The following is an 18,099-nucleotide window of genomic DNA, read 5'->3' as shown; positions in this document are numbered from 1 at the left end:
CTAAGAAGATGTGCTTAATTGTAAGGGAAGGGGGGAACCTACTAGTCTCTGCTCCTCCCACACTCCTGCGGTCATGGGTATCCACGCTGAAGGACCAAGCCACACGGCCCGCCCTCCCACCTGGAGGTAAGGAGTCTGTCTGCAGGGATACTGGTGCACTAAGTAAATGGCAGAACCCAAGGGAAAATGTTGTCGGATCATCAAAGATGCTTTCTGTGTATACTCTGCTGCCACGGAGGGGTTTCTGTGGGCGTAGCAAGGCACCCTTTGTTGACATACAAAAATAGTAATGAACAGCAATCCCTAATGTGGCAGCTCTGGCTGCCACGGCCCAAGCAAGGAAGGTCAATCTGGCAGAGGCTGGGCCCACCTCCATATCCTCCAGAATGGTTTTCTGCTTGTGCAGCAGAAGGAACAAGGAACAAACAAACGCTGCTGGCAAAGGGGAAGAGTCCACTTTGGCTGTAGAGGGCTGCAACTAGGTTTTCTGTAAAAGTCCCGTCTTGCGGAACAGCCGTCCAAAGGAAAGACGGAGAGAGAGCCTAGAGAGGGACTCGGAGAAGGACCGAGCCTAATGCAGAAAAGCAGTAATGCCGGCAGGGAGCCTAATAGGAACTAGAAGAGTTTTAATTTAAAAAGGAGTCACAAACAGTAACACTGAGTCTCTTGCTCTGTACAGATTTCTGTGTTCTCTCCAACATGCAAAGGACAATCCAGAGGTCACAAGCTTAGAGAGCCCCCGGCAACTCTCCCTTCCCCTACCCCAAATGCCATGGTCTCCTGGATGTGAGGTGGTGATTGAAGTCATAGCCACTGCCCAACAGAAAGTGGTAAATACCATCCAAGATCCCAAGGATGTGGTCCCTTGTAATACACCATGCTTAGAAGCCCCTTTGCTCCCACCGAAGTGATGTCCTAAGTAGGATCTATCCCTGTATTCCTTCAGTCAGACCCCAGGCGTGAGCTCTCCTTCTGCTTAGGCTGGCCTTCCATGATCACTCTCTCTTGTCCCCCCCAGCCCACAGGCTGGAATACAAAGTGCTTCCTCACAGCGATTCAAGTCAACTGGACAAATCAGTTCCTGGGGCATCGATGTTCACATCATGGCTTCCATATGCAGAACCTTCAAGGCCTCTGAAATCTGCGAGCTGGTGTCTATTTGTCCATACATCCCAACCAGAAAGGCCCTGTGCAATAACACTGCTGCATGCTCTGCGAAGGGGAAAAGAGAAGGGTAAGAGAACTGGTCTAACCAGTCCTGACTTGCCAGTAACAATCATACGGCACAGAGGAAGTGCTAGGACTAGTCCCAGCAAGAGAAAACACCAGTGCAGCGGAACTAAGTTTTAAACTTTCCAGATGGGGAAAGGCAGTAACTACACACCATCACGCCCAGGCATACAATTAACACTCCAGACAAGTATCTGATGAATACAAAGCTCCTTAACTCGAAGAGGAAAATTGCTACATGATCAGAACTGTTAGAGAGAAGCCAATGCTGGCAACATGGGGAGTCCCCGCAATAAATTCCTTCCGTGGCGTTCAGAGTGAAGCTGCCACTGGGCAGGCCAGGAAATAGCACCGAACCAAGCACCAATGTCTAGCGAGAACTTCCCAGGAAATTCCAGTTTCCAATACAGACACAAATAAATCCGACACTGAAAGCAGTTGAAGGAGATCCTCTGGAAAAATCAGTTTCCAGCCTCTCACGGCTGAGTGTGCAGCAGCAAACGCAGAAGCCTAGACCTACCTTGGCAGAGAAGGGTGTATTCAGGAAGGTTTCTCAGCGCTGTCTGCACCACCTCAAAGTCTCGGCTGCCAAGGCAGTACATGAAAGTGGGGAGGAAATCAGCAGCAATGCTGGGAACAAAACATAGCACCGTCTTAGCATCCCCACTCTTAGCATCAAGGGAGCAAGAAAGAGTCAGAGCCGTACATAGGACAATGCAGGGCACATGGCTGACAGAGGAGGAAGGGACTCAGGAGAAGCCTGACATTCATGGATATCTCCATTTCTCACCTGGGGTTGTTCTGAATTGAGCGCAGAGCCAGGCTGAAGGCCAGATTCCGGCAGGACTCTTCTGAAGAGCTCATCAATCTTTGCAGGTTAGTCTGAGAGGAGACAAGGCTGATCAGCAAGAGATCCCATGGTGACACTGAGAACAAGCACTTCAGGCTCACATTACCACCCGTGCGGCACTGCTCCAGCCCGCTAACCATCTATCCAGCAAGTTAATGCTGAGCCAGGGTCACATGCAGGGGATTTCTATCTGTAAGAAGGATCAGCCAGTTGTGATTGCTTTAAGCATCCAGAGGGGTTTTTCTCTTGCTCTAAACAGGACAATTGGATCTACATCAATTTCCCTGGTCCCTCACGAAGTTTTTCCTGCAGAACTGTTCCCCTTTCTCTCTAGACTGATATTACGGGGTGACAGGGACCCAGCGTAACGGAGAGAAGGAGAGGGGAAGTGTGTGTGCGTGTGTGTGAGAGAGCACACGTGTATAAATGGCTTAGTGCACACACTCATGTGGCAGTTGAAGGCCTAAACTAACTGAGAAGGTAATTCCTCACAACTGGCCTACCCACAGACACCGTGATAATGACCTGATAAAGCAGAGGGAAAATAACACCTGAATAAACTGTGCAAGGTAGACTCTGCTGCAAGGAATCCCCCATCACAGCAAGTGAATTTCCAAAAGCCACTTCTGGGCTGCATATACTCACAGCAAAAAAGGAGAGAATTTCTGGTCTCCGTCTGGACATCTCATCAACATCACTCAGCACCTCCAAGATATCTGGGGGGAATGTCACAGATGGAAAAGGGTAAACCTTCCTTTCAACATAGCGGAGTCCGCAAAGCTCCAAAAGGAACATTTGTCTCAAACACAAGAGTCCTCTGCTGAGCTATAAAGTCTTTCAACCTGGCATGCAAAGCTAAAAGACAGAGATGATGCTTCAAAGAGGACCTTAGAAGGATGCTCTGTACTATGGATCAACACCTCCAGAACTGCCCCAGCAGAGGCCGCATTAGTTGCTAGCATTGCTGTCTGTGGCAAGTTTCAGTTCTGGATCAATTTCAGTTGTAACAGAGATTGATCTTTATATAAGGCCTCATACCGCAACATCATGACAAGCAAATCTGCAAACCATGCACACGTAGGGATCCTGTTCCCTATTTCTGAGTTGGGCAGCAGTGGGCTAACCCCACACAGTAATGTCCCAGATCAGGATAGTGAAGAATACTGGATGTAAATGATATTAAAAGAACCTTAGAGAAGCAAACTGTAGCTCCCTAGGATACTATGCTAACAGCCTGAACTTCTGTGGAGAGCACAAGGGGATTTTTGATAACCTAAAATGGGGAGCTGGAACTTTAAATGTTATATCTCATCCAAAAAGACGGCACTTCCAGCAACACAGCACCCCAAATGCTGTGCTGGGACACTGGTTCAGTACTGACCCTTAGCAAAGTACCACTCAGTGAATCAACCACATCACTTCCCAGAGCACCTAAATTGTCCTGGGAGGTCTCCCATCCAAACACAGAACAGATTCAACCTTGTTTAGCTCATGAGATGCATACTGGCTTTAGGAGATTTGCAGCTTCTCTTACAGGGACTGCATGGTTTAGAAGACTATAGGCTATGGTTTCAATTCTAGATGAACTTATCTGGCTGCTGGTGGCGTCCCTGCACAGGGCTCATGGCTGCAAACCAGCTTCTCCTGTCCCAGCCAAATACTAGTTGAGCTGATTTTTGTCTATATGCTTCCTGTAGTTCTGGTCTAACATTCTCGGGAAGTGTGGCTAGGAGCAGCTACCATGTTCCAGCCAAGAGGAGGTGGGTAGAGTGATTCCTGTCTGTAAAGTCTATGAGGTGCTCTGGGAAAGCAGTCTCCACTTACCCTCCACAGTCTGGCCCCTGGAGAGTCTCTTCATGTATGGGGCCATTTCCGCTGGAGTGAGGGGAGTGAAGAGGGACACACTGACCAGGGGCAGAGAGCCGGCGGCTGCTTCATCTAGGACAGAGAGAAATAGTTAACTCCCAGGCATGCTCTGCACATTTAAAATGAAGGTGAATCTGGCATTCCCAGTCAATGGATTACATCACTGTCTACTGTCCCCTTACCAGGGCATCTGCTCAGGAAAGGGAGAGGTAACTATCTTTAGCCCCTGTAACACCCACAGAATTTCCTAAGGGACAATCCTATCAGAAGTCAGGATGATGTCTATGAGTAGGGAAGGAGCAGATGTATCCTTAGGAGATCTTCCTGAAGGGCTAGCCTGAAGACAAGCAGAGGAGAGCAGACTCCCTAGCAATATATACCTTTGGTGCTGCTATTCCACTGCATTGGGAAGCTCCGAGAGTTATAACAAGTGAGAAGTCAGTATTTACCCCTTCCCAGGCACTGGTTTCACTACTGCTGACCAGTTCCTCACAGGAATGTCTATGAGGACACAACCTTCACCCTCAGTTCCTTTCCTTCCCCCCTTCACTGTCCTATTAGAGCTGGGAGTGCAGAGCTCAGACTGAAGTCCACATAGAAGCAACAGAACTCCAAAACATAGCACAGGGGTGGGGATCATTGATCTAGCCCAAAGAGTTACACACACTCACCATCCTTTTCTTCTTCAGAGCCTCTGTCCAAGACACCACTCTTACTGGGCAAGCTTAGCCCAGCCAGGAGAGATTTCAGCATCACTAGGTCACTGTTATCTGATGACAGGTCACTATGGTAAAAGAAAAGGCATCTCTGGCATAAACCAGCAACAATCAGCTCAACATCCGGGAGTGAAAAGGAACAAGCTGAGGGTACATGTATGAATGTGAACGTGTGGGGAAGAGGAACAAAGATTAGTTTCAGTCACTGTGGGAGAAGGAGAATAAAGGGTAGAGAACGAGGAATCAAGTAATGGACAAAGAGGCGTCAACAGACGAGACAGAAAACAGACAGTAGCCAGAACTGCTGAAGCAGCATGGCAACTCCAGCTCCCTCCCTCTAGGGGGGGCCAAAATATATTGTCCCATGTACTTGCAGATGGGACCCTGTATCCACTAGTCTGGGGGAGAACTCTGCTGCTGCCTGCCTGGTAATATGCAGTGTCCTATGTGTGCGCGTTAGGAAACCTAGGTTCTATTCCTGGAGTCTCTGTGAGCTGCAGCCAGTCTCTTAACCATCCTGTACCTCATTTTCCCATCTGTAAAAGGGACACTATTGCTCATGTACCTTTTAAAAGCACATGGAAATCTCTAGGGAAAAGCACTGTAATAAAAGCTCAATAGTAACTTTGCTCTTGTTGTTTCCTATCTGGTTAGGAGACTGTGACTCCAGCAATTTATTTATTTTTAAGGTGGACAGCAATCCCAACAGATGGCCCTTTGCCTGTGCATCAGCAAAAACTACTGAATTTGCTGGCAGCCAAGTAATGCCAGGTAGATGGGCAATCACAGCGGGGGGGGGGGGGGGCACCATAGCAATGGGAGTAAGGTCAGAATAGAACACTTACTGGAGCGGGTCAGAATGTTTCTGCAGGAAAGACACAGCAGCCTGGGCATTGCACGTGATGTACTTGTGAATGAACTGGACGAATTTGGTAATGAAGGCAGCCAGATGACGTGAGGACTTCCTGTAATTCTGGAGGGATGGAGGGAGACCACACTTAACCGAAACCACTAACACCCAGGGGAAGCCTGAAAGTCCACGCGTCCTTCCCCTCCCCGTTTGTGCACATGTATTCGTACAAGCACACACAGTATACACACATGTAAAGTGTGACACACAGCACCCTGAGATGGTCAGATACCAACTTCTCCCCCTAGTAGTTGGCTGGCTGTATGCAGTCTGTAAAGGGTAATGTTCTCCTACCAGTAGCAGGCGAATGAAGGAGAGAAGACAGTCCCATAGCGCCCCCTGGTGCTCACTCTGGAACACCTGTGGCTGAAGCAGCTCCAGGATCCCCAGGACATGGATGAAGAAAGTCAGGTGGTTCTGTTGCCGAAACTCCTGGAAATTGAGATGTACCCGCCCATGAAGCAGAGCTGCGATCATTGGCAAGTGTCTGAAATGCAAAAGTAAAGCATTAAATTCCAAAGCCCTTCCAGAGCAACTGTGTAACAGAATCAACTCTAAGATATTCAGCTCATCCCTCTCCTCAGCCTCTGCAAGATTTCATGCTCTGATCCCTATGTCCACGACCAGACAAATTCCCCTTCCCACCACATTTCTCTTCTTCGCTGCCCACCTCCAAAAGACTCCTCTGCTAGCAGAGGCATCACCTCATCAGGAGAGACGGCTTGAGTGGGTCTGCTGCTCATAGCATCTCTTTTATACACAGGAGCATGCTCCAGTGCTATAATCAGGTTTGCAGTGGGAATGTCGTTCTCGTTCTGGGGTGAGTGCTAATACTGACACAGAGGTCCAGCTGAAAAGGCTCCAGCCGCTGGCCTGGTGAAGAGAAGGGCCAGAAGGGCAGTACCTAAGCAGAAGGATGGGGTGAGCCACAGATAGCTTCCTGCATGCCATGTTGGCATCCCATACACGGCTCTCAGCTGACTTGGAATCGCTGGCTTCTGCGAGGAGGGTGATGAATCTGTGAACCAGGGCATCAAGCTAGAAAGAATCATAGTTGATAAAACAAAGTTCAATGGCTTGAAGCTGGAGGAGCAAGTTTTCAGCCTATCGGTGGGGTTCCAAGTTTCCTTTTAAGTAGGGAGAGGGTTAAAAAAAATTAAATTTGATTTTCAGGTAAGCCATCAACCTTCCAACAAGCAAGGGATCTACAGTCCCAAGTCCCTCATTTTTCCCATCTGTGAAAGCAGGAGCTGAACATTTCTGCTTCTCATATAATAACAAGGTGCCTAACATAACCTGGGAGAATGCAGGCGTGTTAATTAAGCCTTTATATCACACAGGAAAATACCTGCAGTCTTTATATTGCCGGGGTTTAGACAAGGACAAAATGTTAAAAGTCCAGTGTGTTCTGGAGTTAAGGGAAGCAAAAGGTGGGAGCTCCACATGGGATCAAGATGAAGAAGGTTACAGTCCAAGGCAGTGTGTTTGTTCTTTTTGCAACCTGCCTATTAACTCAGCTCCCATGCTCATCACATGGATTTAAAGAACAGAGAAGCATACTCTGTTGCCTCTATGTCCCTTTACTCCTTACTTTGCAGGTACTGCTGTCTGCAGCCCCTTCCCTGGTCAGCAGTGTCTCAGGCATGGGCACAAGGAGCTCCGGCAGCTGCAGGTAGAGCTGCAGAAGAAGGTCCTGGCAGCGTTTTCCCACTGAGCTGAAAGAGAAAGGAGATGACAATGCACGGTTACATTCCTAGGCCAAGGAGAAAGTGTCTGATGCAGATCAGAGGCCTTAATATCCACACTCCGCCCCTCCCCAGCTGCACATCCTAAACAGCTAGAAGCAAATAACTACAACCACCGCCGTACTGCTGACTTAATAGCACTTCACTCTGAGATAGCCTCCTTAGAGCTGCCTGCTTTTCAGAGCAGTTCCACGGAGCTTTCCAGTGAGACTGCCTCTGATTCTCTAGCAGAAAGCACTGCAATTGCAAAGCTGCCACTGGGCATATGGCAACCAGTAAGTCCCTCTTAAAGTCCAGAAAGCAGAGTTTCTGCACAACATCAGTGTTAAAAATGCAAATCCTACCATCAAAGAGTGAATCCCTCATTTAAAAAGTAATTAAAGTAAAAAGTGATTATACAAAATGGCCCATTCTGACTCAGCACACCTGCTCTCCACATGGCTGAGTCACATCCTGCATCAGCAGGGGGACAGTCCAGATAACCTAGAAAGTCTTTTCCAGCTCCACCATAGATGAGTCCAGGATTTAGATTGGCTTGATTTACTGACATATACGTGCTCTTTTCTGTTAGCACTGCAGAGCCCATATAGCTATAGAGAGCAGGCTGGGCTCCATTCCGCCTTCAGCACAATCATCAAAAGAGTCAGCTCAGTTCCAGCTGCAGAATGGATTACCAGTGATGATTTCACAGGTAGAGAAAACATCACTTGACTTCCAGTTCTGGGGAGGTGGGAGGGTGGATGCAGGGCTGGCAGCTAGAAACACACTTTCTGAGTTGTAAAATGGAGCAATTCGATCTTGAATTACAGAAAAGACACATACAGATAACCAGAGTATCACATTCAGAGTCAAACTGTTTCTAAGCTGACATGAAGGTAACATACTGGGCAGTTTCTAGATGCATTCTGAAATGCAGCGATCCTAGCAAAGCAGCCTTGGCAAGCCTCATTTGGGTCACGTGGCTGCCCAAATAGCCACCTAAGTAACTGCTGAGTGCGATGGACTCAAGGTTCGTTCATTTCTGCATCCTCACCTGCTGCCCCACTGCTGGATACAGCCCGTCAGATACTCTGTTACTTTTTTAATACTCTCTAGGTCTCCATGACAACAGCTGAGCAACAGGGGTAACCGTGATTGGATGAGCGTGCAGGAGGCTTCCTCTGTATTCTGGCTTCTGGTTTCGGACTCAGCCAAGATCAGCTCAACCAAACTGATCAACTCTGATGCCTTTAACTGGAGCACGAACTCCTCTCGACGTTTCTGTAACAGCACAAACACTCTCAAGGTGAAGCCAGGGGCAAGGGCTGGCCAATAACCTTAGTCACACACTCTCAAACAGGAAGATAATCCTTTACATGACAAAAACTCCCTTTGTACCTCGCTTAAAAATTGCACCATGCCCAGGAATGGGAAACCAGGCAAAATATAATCCCTCTCCCTCCCCCCCCCCAAAATGAGGGGCTTTGCACCTCCCTTCTCTACCCCAATTTTTCACAATATATCAACTTCCATCCCTTGGCATCTGGCTAGAAAGGAACTGACAATTCATCCACTACACAAACTTGGACAAAGAGCTCCCCACTGGGGGTGGCTTACACTTCCCAACCCAAAGGGGGGAATTATTCTTTCACTCCATCTGTACTTGCCTACCGGACAGTTAGTTCTGCAAAGATGCAGCTATGTGGCTACATTTTCACTATAACTCTTAACAGTCTCTGCAAGAGCTACAACCAGACGCTTGTTTTGTTGCAGTGAAAGTTTTACATCTGGGAAAATTTACATTTATTTGTATCAGTTCTGAACCAAAACTGTGAATCACCATCTCCATGTGCAACTGTAGCACAAGAGATTACAAATGTGCTGGGGTGCTGGCAGCAAATCTGCTATTATACACCAGGGTCCCCCAAGACATCATGGAAAACCAGGCCAGTGTGAAAAGCACATCCCCTTCTCCCATCCTGAGAGGGACTATGAAGGATTTAAACCACTACCTGAGGAGTTCTCTGGTCCCTTCCCTGCCAGATCCGAGGGATGTGAATACAGGCCCACAAGAAATCTAAGGATGCAGTCGGGTCAAACCTGCCAGAAGACAGAAAAATTTCAATGGGTTCAACAGCAAGTTTGAGATTAGAGACACCATAGCCCTGAGTCGATAGATTCTACAAATCACTGGAGCTTTGGAAGAAGGGAATGTCTGCAAATATAATATTGGTATCTGAAAGACTCACCTTTGCTCCCGGTTTTTGCAAAGCAGAATCCTGATGCACTGGTGCAATGTTGTCCAGCTGGACTGGTGAGTTAGGAGAGCCAACAGATATGGGCGAAAAGAGGGCACCTGAGACCCAGAATAACCTTTAGTCTGGAGAGAACAGGGAGAGATGGAAGTCTGAATCCATTTTAGGACACTTAGGTAGAGGGGGTAGGAGTAGCAGAGGAGGGCTCAGATACACTTAGAACAGAGGATACAGATTGTGCATGGAACATGAAAAATTGAGGACATAGGATTAGAGCAGCAGTGAAGCCTAACAGTTAGAGCAAGTGATCAGAACCCAAGACTGATGAGTTCCAGTCTTGACTCTGGCCCTGCATGTTGCTGGGCAAGTAGCCCTCTCCAAACCTCTGTTTGCCCATCTGTAAAATGGTGAGAAAACCTAGCCGCAGGTCTGCTGTGGACTAAGTAACTGATAGCTGTACAGTGCTGAGAGAGCCTGGGAGAAGGGGGCTACCGAAATGCCAAGATTCCAGGATGGCAGTGACATGGAGTGCAAAATCCCACCCAGAGAAGAATTCACTACAGGCCCTCTTTAGAGACAGACTGTGCTGCTCTGGAATTGGCATCACTGTGTATAGCAGTGGTCTCCAACCTTTTTATGCCCAAGATCACTTTTTGAATTTAAGGGCAACTCAAGATCTACCCTGCCCCTAAGAGAGATCCTCTAGGATTGACCAGTCGATCGTGATTAACTGGTTGGTGACCATTGGTGTAGAACGTGCTCTTATCGGTGGAGCAGAACAGACCCCTTCTCCCACTAGCTAATACAGTGGAACAGACTGAGGGATTCAGACTTGAAGGCTGCAGCTCAAGAAAGGGGCTTCAGTTTAAGATTCATTCCTGGCTGAGAGATTCGTACCGTGTTCCAGGAGAACAGCAACTTTTGCTGGAGGTCTGGGCAGCTGCTGATTACTTCAGGGTCCAGCATCTCCAGCCAGTCATTGAGAAGGCCCGAGGAGGGCCCTAGACGAGCAGCTTCAGCACTAAGAGCACAGCACAAATATCAGGAAAGGTGCCACAAAACCAGACAGTGACCAGTACCAACCACCCCGAGACTCACCTGCTGCTATCCAACTCCTTCTTCACAGGTGTCTCCTCTTTCTCCTGGAGCAGCAGAGAGCTCACCACAGCAATTGGTCTCATGGCAGGGAACCTGGCTGTGGTCTCAATGGTAACCGAGAAGAGGACAGTCAGAAGCTCCTCCATGTAAGGAGACTGTGTTTCAATCAGACCTTGAAGGACTAACAGAGGGAGAAAGAGACTTCTCTCAGAGGCTTTGGGAGGCAGTGTGAAGTTGGTGAGCCAGATGATTGTATCTTTCATGAAGCCGGTTAGTACTGCACTCCCTTACAGTGAATCTCAGTGAGAGACAGGGCAGTCTTGGAACTTTCTACAGAAGTTATGGATACTCTACTATTCACTAGGGAAGCAGAACCCAGCATTATGCGCTGTTTCTCAGTTCCTGTCCCTGTCCCAAGCAGCTTATAAACCAATATGACAGAATGCAACAAAAGGAGGTAAAATGAGAGAGGAGCAACCTTCCAGTAGGTCAGAACCCTTGATCCAGGAGAGCAAAAGCAGTCTCCCCAGCTCTACACTCCCACTAAGCAGTGGAGCAAGCATGCACATCTCTGTTCTGTCCCCAATACCAATGGCAGTTCCAGAAGGCAGGGCAGAAGGATAGCCATACCTTTGCTGATGAGTTCTGGCTCCACATTACACTTCTCTCCAGATTTCAGGGTTGCCATGATGGCTCGTACAGTGGAGCTGATCACATCAGGGTCACGACGGAATGCCAGTGCTTCTGCCAGGTGCAGGAACCCACCTCGAACTGCAGGGAATCACAGCATCAGTACCACTAAGCCACACCAGGGTCCTCCTTTAATTATTCCGCCAGCCTTGCTGTGGCTTCTTTCATACAAACACTTCACATGACTTTCTAAGAGCTTAACATCTGAAACCTGCACACACTAGCACTTTCGTGCCCATCAAAAAACCCCAACAGAGTGCTGGGGCCGGAGTCACAAGCATCTATGGCTAGAAGACCCTATGGTCAACCCAAAGGCAGTTAAGTCCAAACCTCAAGCTTGTACTTTTGGCTGTGCTCTCCAGATCCCCCGGCCTTGGAACTCTGGCTAGATGATGGACAGCAAAACAAACAACGGCGTGGAACTGTTTCACCTTGCAGTCTCTTGACAGTGTTAAATCAAGGACAACTACATTCACATCATCAACTCTGATATCCACAGTCCCGAGATTTCCCACAATCCCACTTGCCTGCTCTCTAAGAGGCCATCAGCTGATGGGCCTTCACTGCAAATTATCCTAATGATTAATCATTTTGGCTGCCTCCTGTCCCTATTAATGTCACTCGAACAACATGTGGACATGAGCACAACCTAATCTCCCCCTTTCTTTTTTACTCTTGGGCATTTCTATATAGCTCTCCACATGCTGAAACGATGACAACCCTCTCCATTTCATTCTCAGAAAGGGGGTGGAAAAACAGCCACATTAGACTCAGCATCAGGTTCTGATTTTGACCCTTCTCTGCCCCACTTTGTCCATTCCGAGATGCACACTCTGCTTAATGCCTCTTACCATCACTGATCCTATGCCTTGAAGAGTACTGCACAGCAAAGGACTTGAGCTGAGCACGCAGAGGACCATCTTCCACAGCAGGATTCTCCAGCCATTGCAGCATCTGCATGAGGACTTTAAAGAAGAGCGAGGAGAAGGCGGTGTCTTGGGGTACGCAGCGCTGGGGAGAGAATACCAAAAGTTACAGGTGTAAAGCTAGGGAAGGTGCAGCTGGGAGTCCTGGTGGTGGGGATTGTTTGTACAAAGATGACAAGGCGATAACGCCCGCAGCATGCATGGGCCCATACAGCAGACAGGCTACCTGGAACCCCAGCTCACTGAATGTCAACTCTGTGACCTGCATCTCCCCATGCACATCTGGAAAGACTCACTTGCAAGGATACAGAACAACTACATAGATCTAGTTCAATGCCTTCCTTCACTAATACAGTATATCTCCTAAGGTAAATCTCTCCCTGCTCTGAAGGCTATTCTAGGGTGTTCCTGTACTGCAGTTACTAGTCCCCAAGAGCAAGGCTGCCAGTGCTACAGGCTGCTGGTTTTTTCAGAGGTCTGAGCTTAACTGCTCCCTTCCCCTCTGCCCCCAATTCCATGCTAGACAAGAGCCCACTCCCACATGGCTCACCTGGTACTGGCACAGCTGACGCAGCAGTGGGCAGGAGATAAAGTGGTTTCGGTGCATGGCCATCACCAGAGCCCCGCTATGTGGAGAGTTCATCAATGCTGCCACTGCCTGGAGAAGACGCACTGAAATCCCTGTCACCTGTGTGTTCCCTTGGCGGATGCGAGCCAATTCCTGACCCAGTGCCTGCTGTAACGCCAGGGAGATGGGGCGCGGGTTCGAATTCTGCCACCGGGGATCCGGGTTCAGTGGGAACAGCTGACAGAAAATTGAAAGACAGCAAGCTTGTATGAGAACAAACAAACAAAAGGACCATCTGCACAATAACAGCCACTGCTTCAGGGAATTGGTTTACATAGGGTTGTTCCCTGACATGGAGACGTGGCTCTGACCGTGTACACTAGAGGGGACCTAACAGTACCTGCTTTCCAAATACTTTAGTGACCTAGGGAGGAACAGGCAAAGCAGTGTCTATATAGATCAAATAAGACTACTGATACTAATATCCTGCATTTACACAGCAACTATTGTCCAAGGATCCACAAGCACTTCATAAATATTACCAAATTAAGCCTCAGAGGTAGAGCCACACAGATAGGGAAACTGAGGCACAGCAGTTAAGTGACTTGCCCACAAAACTACTAATAGTGGCAGAATTAGGTCTCAACCTCATGCTCTAACCATAAGATCTTTCCATCAGTAATTCCATTATCTTTAAAATAGCATGGCCCCCACCACCAAAGACTTATAACTCCCTCCTTCCAAGCACTGTGAAAGCAAGAGGCCAGAGTTCATCAAACCAGGCTTAGAATGTAGGCGTTGGGTCTGGAAAAGGCACTGCAGCTCTTGGGCCTGGGGATACAGAAGGGAGTAGCTGCAGACAAACCTATTCTCTAAATAACAGATACAGTAACAATACCTGAAGAAACATGCCCGCCAGGTCATCCTCAGGACCCAGGACCCGGATCTGAGTCAACGCCCGGATCCTACTCTGTCCTTGTGGGGTCTCAGGACTAGTTTTGGGCTTTGGAGTGTCAGCACCATCTGCAGAGAGATTAAAGGAACACTGTCATAGGCAAGCGTCACCAATTGGGGCCCAAATGAAGAGATGTGCCCCAGTTTTACAGACCCCAAACCGGTAGAAAGGTAAACAGCAGCCTTTTCTCCTTAGACCAAACATGAGGAGCTAAACAACATGGAGAAAAAAACAAGGATAGAATTTGTTGTAATAAAATCCTCCAGAGAAACCAGAATTCCTCTCCTAGTCCAGGAGTGGAGATAGGGAAGTTCTAGCTGGGGGTGGTGTCCATTGGTGGAGAAGTTTGTATGAAGGGGACTGATCTCCTTTTTCAGCCTGGGAGCCGCCTGAAGGACAACAAAGCAACCCACACTTCAGAAAGACAGACTAGAGCTGGGCCTAAAAGGCTGAGGTGGCGTATTGGTCAGTTCTTTGTTGTGAGAGTGATTAGTGTATGTTGCGCAATACCTCGGCATGCTGGCAGGGAAGTGGTGAGCAGAGAGTGGAAGGTCTGCCCCCCCGTAGCTCCTCTCTCATGCTGAACCTCCACAAGATGAGCCATGTAATCTGAAAAAGGACAAAATTTGAAGTTGGATACAAATGCTGCCATGTGCACAGCTCCCATTCTGCAGGGAATTTACACACCCCTCCGCATTCCAAGTGAACAGAGAAACCCCAGCAAGAACAAACCCTGTTTCACAGACAGCCAGAAATCACCCACAAACAATCCCAAATTTCTCACGAGCTAAGATAGAAAATGCTACACCCTTGAGAAATACACTCCAAGCCTACTCAGACAGGTCCCTGTGGACAGCAATGGCTGCTAAGGTGGCCTTGACAGAGGTCAGGCTGAGCTATCTTGGAACCTACAAGGAAGCTGCAAAATGATTCGAGCTAACAAAGGAGGATTTAAACAGCAGGTCCAGAAAGAGACAGATTCCTAGACAGCCTAATCTTAAGATCTTACTCTTGTCCATGATGTTCTGCTCCAGCGTCTGTGGGTCGTGAGACACTGCCTGATCCAGGTACTGCAGGAGTTTACTCATACTGGAGACTGGGATCCCAAAGGACTGAACAAAGAGAAGCAGTTGCTGCGGTTCCAGATCCTGCAGTGCTGAAACACGCAGACATGGCCAGTCAGAATCCTCAGGTTTCTGAGTCACTCACACATAGGAGCAGGATATGTTCGTGAGCAGGTCCATGTGGTTTTGGACACGCCATCAATGACACCTTTACTAGCAGGGCTGCACAGGACCTAAGCCAACACTGACAGCTGCTTATGGGTTTCTCTTTGCCCTGTACAGACTCTGCACATATTTTCCTTCTTATTGCATCCTCCAGTTAATTCACTCCGGGGTTAATTTGATCCTCCATTTAATTTGATCAAAACCTCAGGAACCAAATCATCTGTATTAAAAATAACTGCCACCCTCTCTGTTGATGGCCGCGGGCAGGAATTATTGAATAATTCAATCACTGGCAAGAGAGAGCTGTCATTTAATTAGTAAGGAAGGGACAAAACCTCTGAATGCAAAGAACAGACAGCAGTGAAGAGCCACGTGATGCTAAAAGATGCAGCTATCCGTTATATTATTCAGGCACTGCTACTGCCATTGTAGGCACTGTCGTGTGCTATGCAAGCTGTGATATGCACTCACCCTAGTGGTCAGATGTATGTTTTCTGCAGGTTAATTTAGTCAAAGGAATACAAATGGATCTGGTTTAAGTAAAAGGAAGGTCCTCTAATTCCACAGCCCTTGCTCCCTTTAAAATAAATGGTAAAGCTCAATAGTCAAGCTGGCAGTACAATCCTAATAAGACTTTAGAGGCCGAACAGTTCCCCGGCCTGGTGCAAATGCCAAAACCACAGCCAGTGCAAGACAGGCATGGACAGAGCTCAACGGTAAGCAGAAAGAACAGCCTGCATTGTGCCAGGGGGTTTGATATTGGAGTCGAGAGCTGCCTAGAGAAGGCTCCTCCCACCCCCCTCGATTGAATGCTGCTGTTTATTCACCTTCCACTTGGATTGAACTGCAGGAGCCTGATGCTAGTCGGCCCCAGTCCTTAAATACTTTATACTAGTCCCCATGTACCAGTGCACCCCTCCTCCCAGAAAAGAAAGGGATTGAAGGTAGACAACACAGAGTAGTATGTAAGGAGTAAGTGAAGAGTTTACACCAGTGGTTCTCAATCTATTTACCATTGTGGGCCACATATGCAGCTCTCTCTGGGTTATGTGGGCTGCATCCACACAATATATATACTACCTGTATGGCCCTGAGGATATCACATGGGCCGCCGCTGTGTGCTGACTGGCCTGCACGTGGTCTGGGGGCTGAGAACCACTGGTCTACACACACGTCCCCGCTTGGACTAGCCCAAAGTCCCTAAGTCTCTGTTGGAGGGCAATGGAAGCCCTTTAGCAAACAGCCTAGTGAAGCAAGGCAAGAGGCCTGTGCTTGGAACCTCTCTGCTGCAAAGAAAGAAATCCAAATCTGCTAACAGACAGACACTCCCCTCTATCCCTCCACTCATCTACAGCACCTATGGGATAAAGACGGCTGAGACCTCAAAGGAGCTGGGCTAATTTTTCAATGCAGCATTTCCATATCTTTCATTGGCTTTGGCAACCCAACCCCCAGCACGTGTCCCTTGGGCCCCACTCACCTGCATCCACTAGACGAGGGACCTCGGAGCGGATCATGCGCAGCTTCAGCCAGTCAGGAAGCAGCAGGGCCTCCTCTGAAGTGTCAACAAGAAAGGCAGTGGGGAGGGGCTTCTTCTCTGGGAACCAAATGTCCAGCAAGGCGCAAAAGTCACCTTCCCCTGCTTACCAGAACAGTTACAAAAGTTATTCCACATGCACATTATACACACTGATATACCCCACCCTTCTCAGTATAAACCAGGTCACTTCCTTGTTAAGAGGCCGCAAACCACCATTCTGCTTCAGCAACAAAAGACAAGCTTAAATTGGATAAGAGGAATGTGAGCCATATGCCAAATGGTCTGACTCTCACGCTACACTGGGGGAGAGAATTCCCATCAGTAACTTTAAAATTGGATGCTGCCAATAAAAACAATGTTCAAACATAACCCACTGAACCGAACAATGGATTTGAAATGTTCCCAACAGCTCCTAGGATATTTTGGGTTACTTGCTGAGCAGAGACTAAGTGCTTAAATCAAATAGAGAAAAAAGTAAAACGTACGTTTCTTTATAACCTTAAGAGGCTCGCAACACATGCGGCAAAACAAGAATTTGTAAGCCCTGCACTCCCTGCCCCATACATATCCGCTGGTTGCTGCTCTGAATTGTTGTCTAGTCTAGTATTTAGAATACAAGCTCTTTGGGGCAGATACATGCCTTGTTTGTGAAGTAACTTGTACGCTGCTGGGCACTCCAGTTATAACAAACAGTAACACAGAAAAAACTCCTGGCCCCAAAAAGGCTTTCAGGCAAAGAGACAGAAATGGAGAAAGGTGGGACACGCTGGGACTCGAGCCCGGATAACTTTCAAAGGCCCAAAGGGGGAGTTAGTTAATGGGCACCTCCCTCCCTCTCTGAGCCTTTGAAAATTCCCACAGCATTTGGAGTGGCTAGAAGAACCCAGATGGGAGAAAGAGAGGACAACAAATAGGTCATCATGGCTGGCAGAGTGGAGGGGAAATGGAAAAAAACAAGAGGAGAGGCAAACTCTACATCACACTCCTTCGTCCATGCTCCTTGGTTTCACAGCAAGCAGTGAGCTACACCTGACCGAGAGGCAATGAACCAGGGTGGGATGCAAGTTACTTCTGCACATATGCCACATAGCCAGGTATTTGGAGCATCTAGTAAAGATGTAAAGGCAGTATAGAGGTGGGTTTTGTTGTGGCCTTTGATATAGACAGCTAAGGACACTGTAGGGAGTACCAATCAATATCAGAGATGCCTCACAAGAAGGCAACTCCTCAAGCATGGGGTACATTTCACTTGCAGGTTTAAACGAGTGTAAATGGTGAATTCTCTGTAACTTGAAGACTTTAAACCATCATGTGAGGATTTTAGTAACTTAGCCAGAGGTGAGAGGTCTATTTCAGAAGTGAGTGAAGTTCTGCAAAGTGCAGGAAGTCAGACTAGATGATCACAATGGTCCCTTCTGACTTTAAAGTCTACGCGTTTAAGTGTCCTGGCTTCCTGAGCAGTGCAGGATGAGGACCCAACTGCCTCCTTCTCCAGGATGGTGCAGGCTGGAGGAAGTTACATCAGAGCAGTGATTCATGTGA

The 18,099-nt window shown here is 48.0% G+C and overlaps 1 protein-coding gene across 3 annotated transcripts in view; it reads right to left on the bottom strand.

Moving 5' to 3' along the window:
- Positions 1–611: 611 nt before the first annotated feature.
- The window catches only part of INTS1 (integrator complex subunit 1), a 35,604-nt gene continuing 18,116 nt past the window's right edge, over positions 612–18,099 (bottom strand). For 2 of the 3 annotated variants that reach the window (XM_077829180.1, XM_077829182.1), the window contains 22 exons: positions 16,498–16,659; positions 14,798–14,944; positions 14,299–14,397; positions 13,732–13,856; positions 12,816–13,070; positions 12,191–12,350; positions 11,280–11,420; positions 10,650–10,830; positions 10,449–10,572; positions 9,546–9,676; positions 9,309–9,396; positions 8,351–8,577; positions 7,164–7,287; positions 6,477–6,610; positions 5,867–6,059; positions 5,508–5,635; positions 4,618–4,730; positions 3,905–4,018; positions 2,726–2,796; positions 2,021–2,112; positions 1,751–1,860; positions 612–1,212 (listed from right to left, as the gene is read on the bottom strand). In XM_077829180.1, the coding sequence (XP_077685306.1) occupies positions 1,097–1,212; positions 1,751–1,860; positions 2,021–2,112; positions 2,726–2,796; positions 3,905–4,018; positions 4,618–4,730; positions 5,508–5,635; positions 5,867–6,059; positions 6,477–6,610; positions 7,164–7,287; positions 8,351–8,577; positions 9,309–9,396; positions 9,546–9,676; positions 10,449–10,572; positions 10,650–10,830; positions 11,280–11,420; positions 12,191–12,350; positions 12,816–13,070; positions 13,732–13,856; positions 14,299–14,397; positions 14,798–14,944; positions 16,498–16,659 (3,035 nt within the window). In that variant the 3' untranslated portion in view covers positions 612–1,096. The remainder of the gene's footprint in view (positions 1,213–1,750; positions 1,861–2,020; positions 2,113–2,725; positions 2,797–3,904; positions 4,019–4,617; positions 4,731–5,507; positions 5,636–5,866; positions 6,060–6,476; positions 6,611–7,163; positions 7,288–8,350; positions 8,578–9,308; positions 9,397–9,545; positions 9,677–10,448; positions 10,573–10,649; positions 10,831–11,279; positions 11,421–12,190; positions 12,351–12,815; positions 13,071–13,731; positions 13,857–14,298; positions 14,398–14,797; positions 14,945–16,497; positions 16,660–18,099) is intronic. The other variant, XM_077829181.1, reaches the window with a different exon arrangement.

This window comes from Eretmochelys imbricata, chromosome 10 (assembly GCF_965152235.1).
Source record: "Eretmochelys imbricata isolate rEreImb1 chromosome 10, rEreImb1.hap1, whole genome shotgun sequence".
Taxonomy (NCBI): Eukaryota; Metazoa; Chordata; order Testudines; family Cheloniidae; genus Eretmochelys; species Eretmochelys imbricata.
The sequence above is the reverse complement of the archived record's forward strand: the minus strand, read 5'-3'. Positions and strand labels throughout refer to the sequence as shown.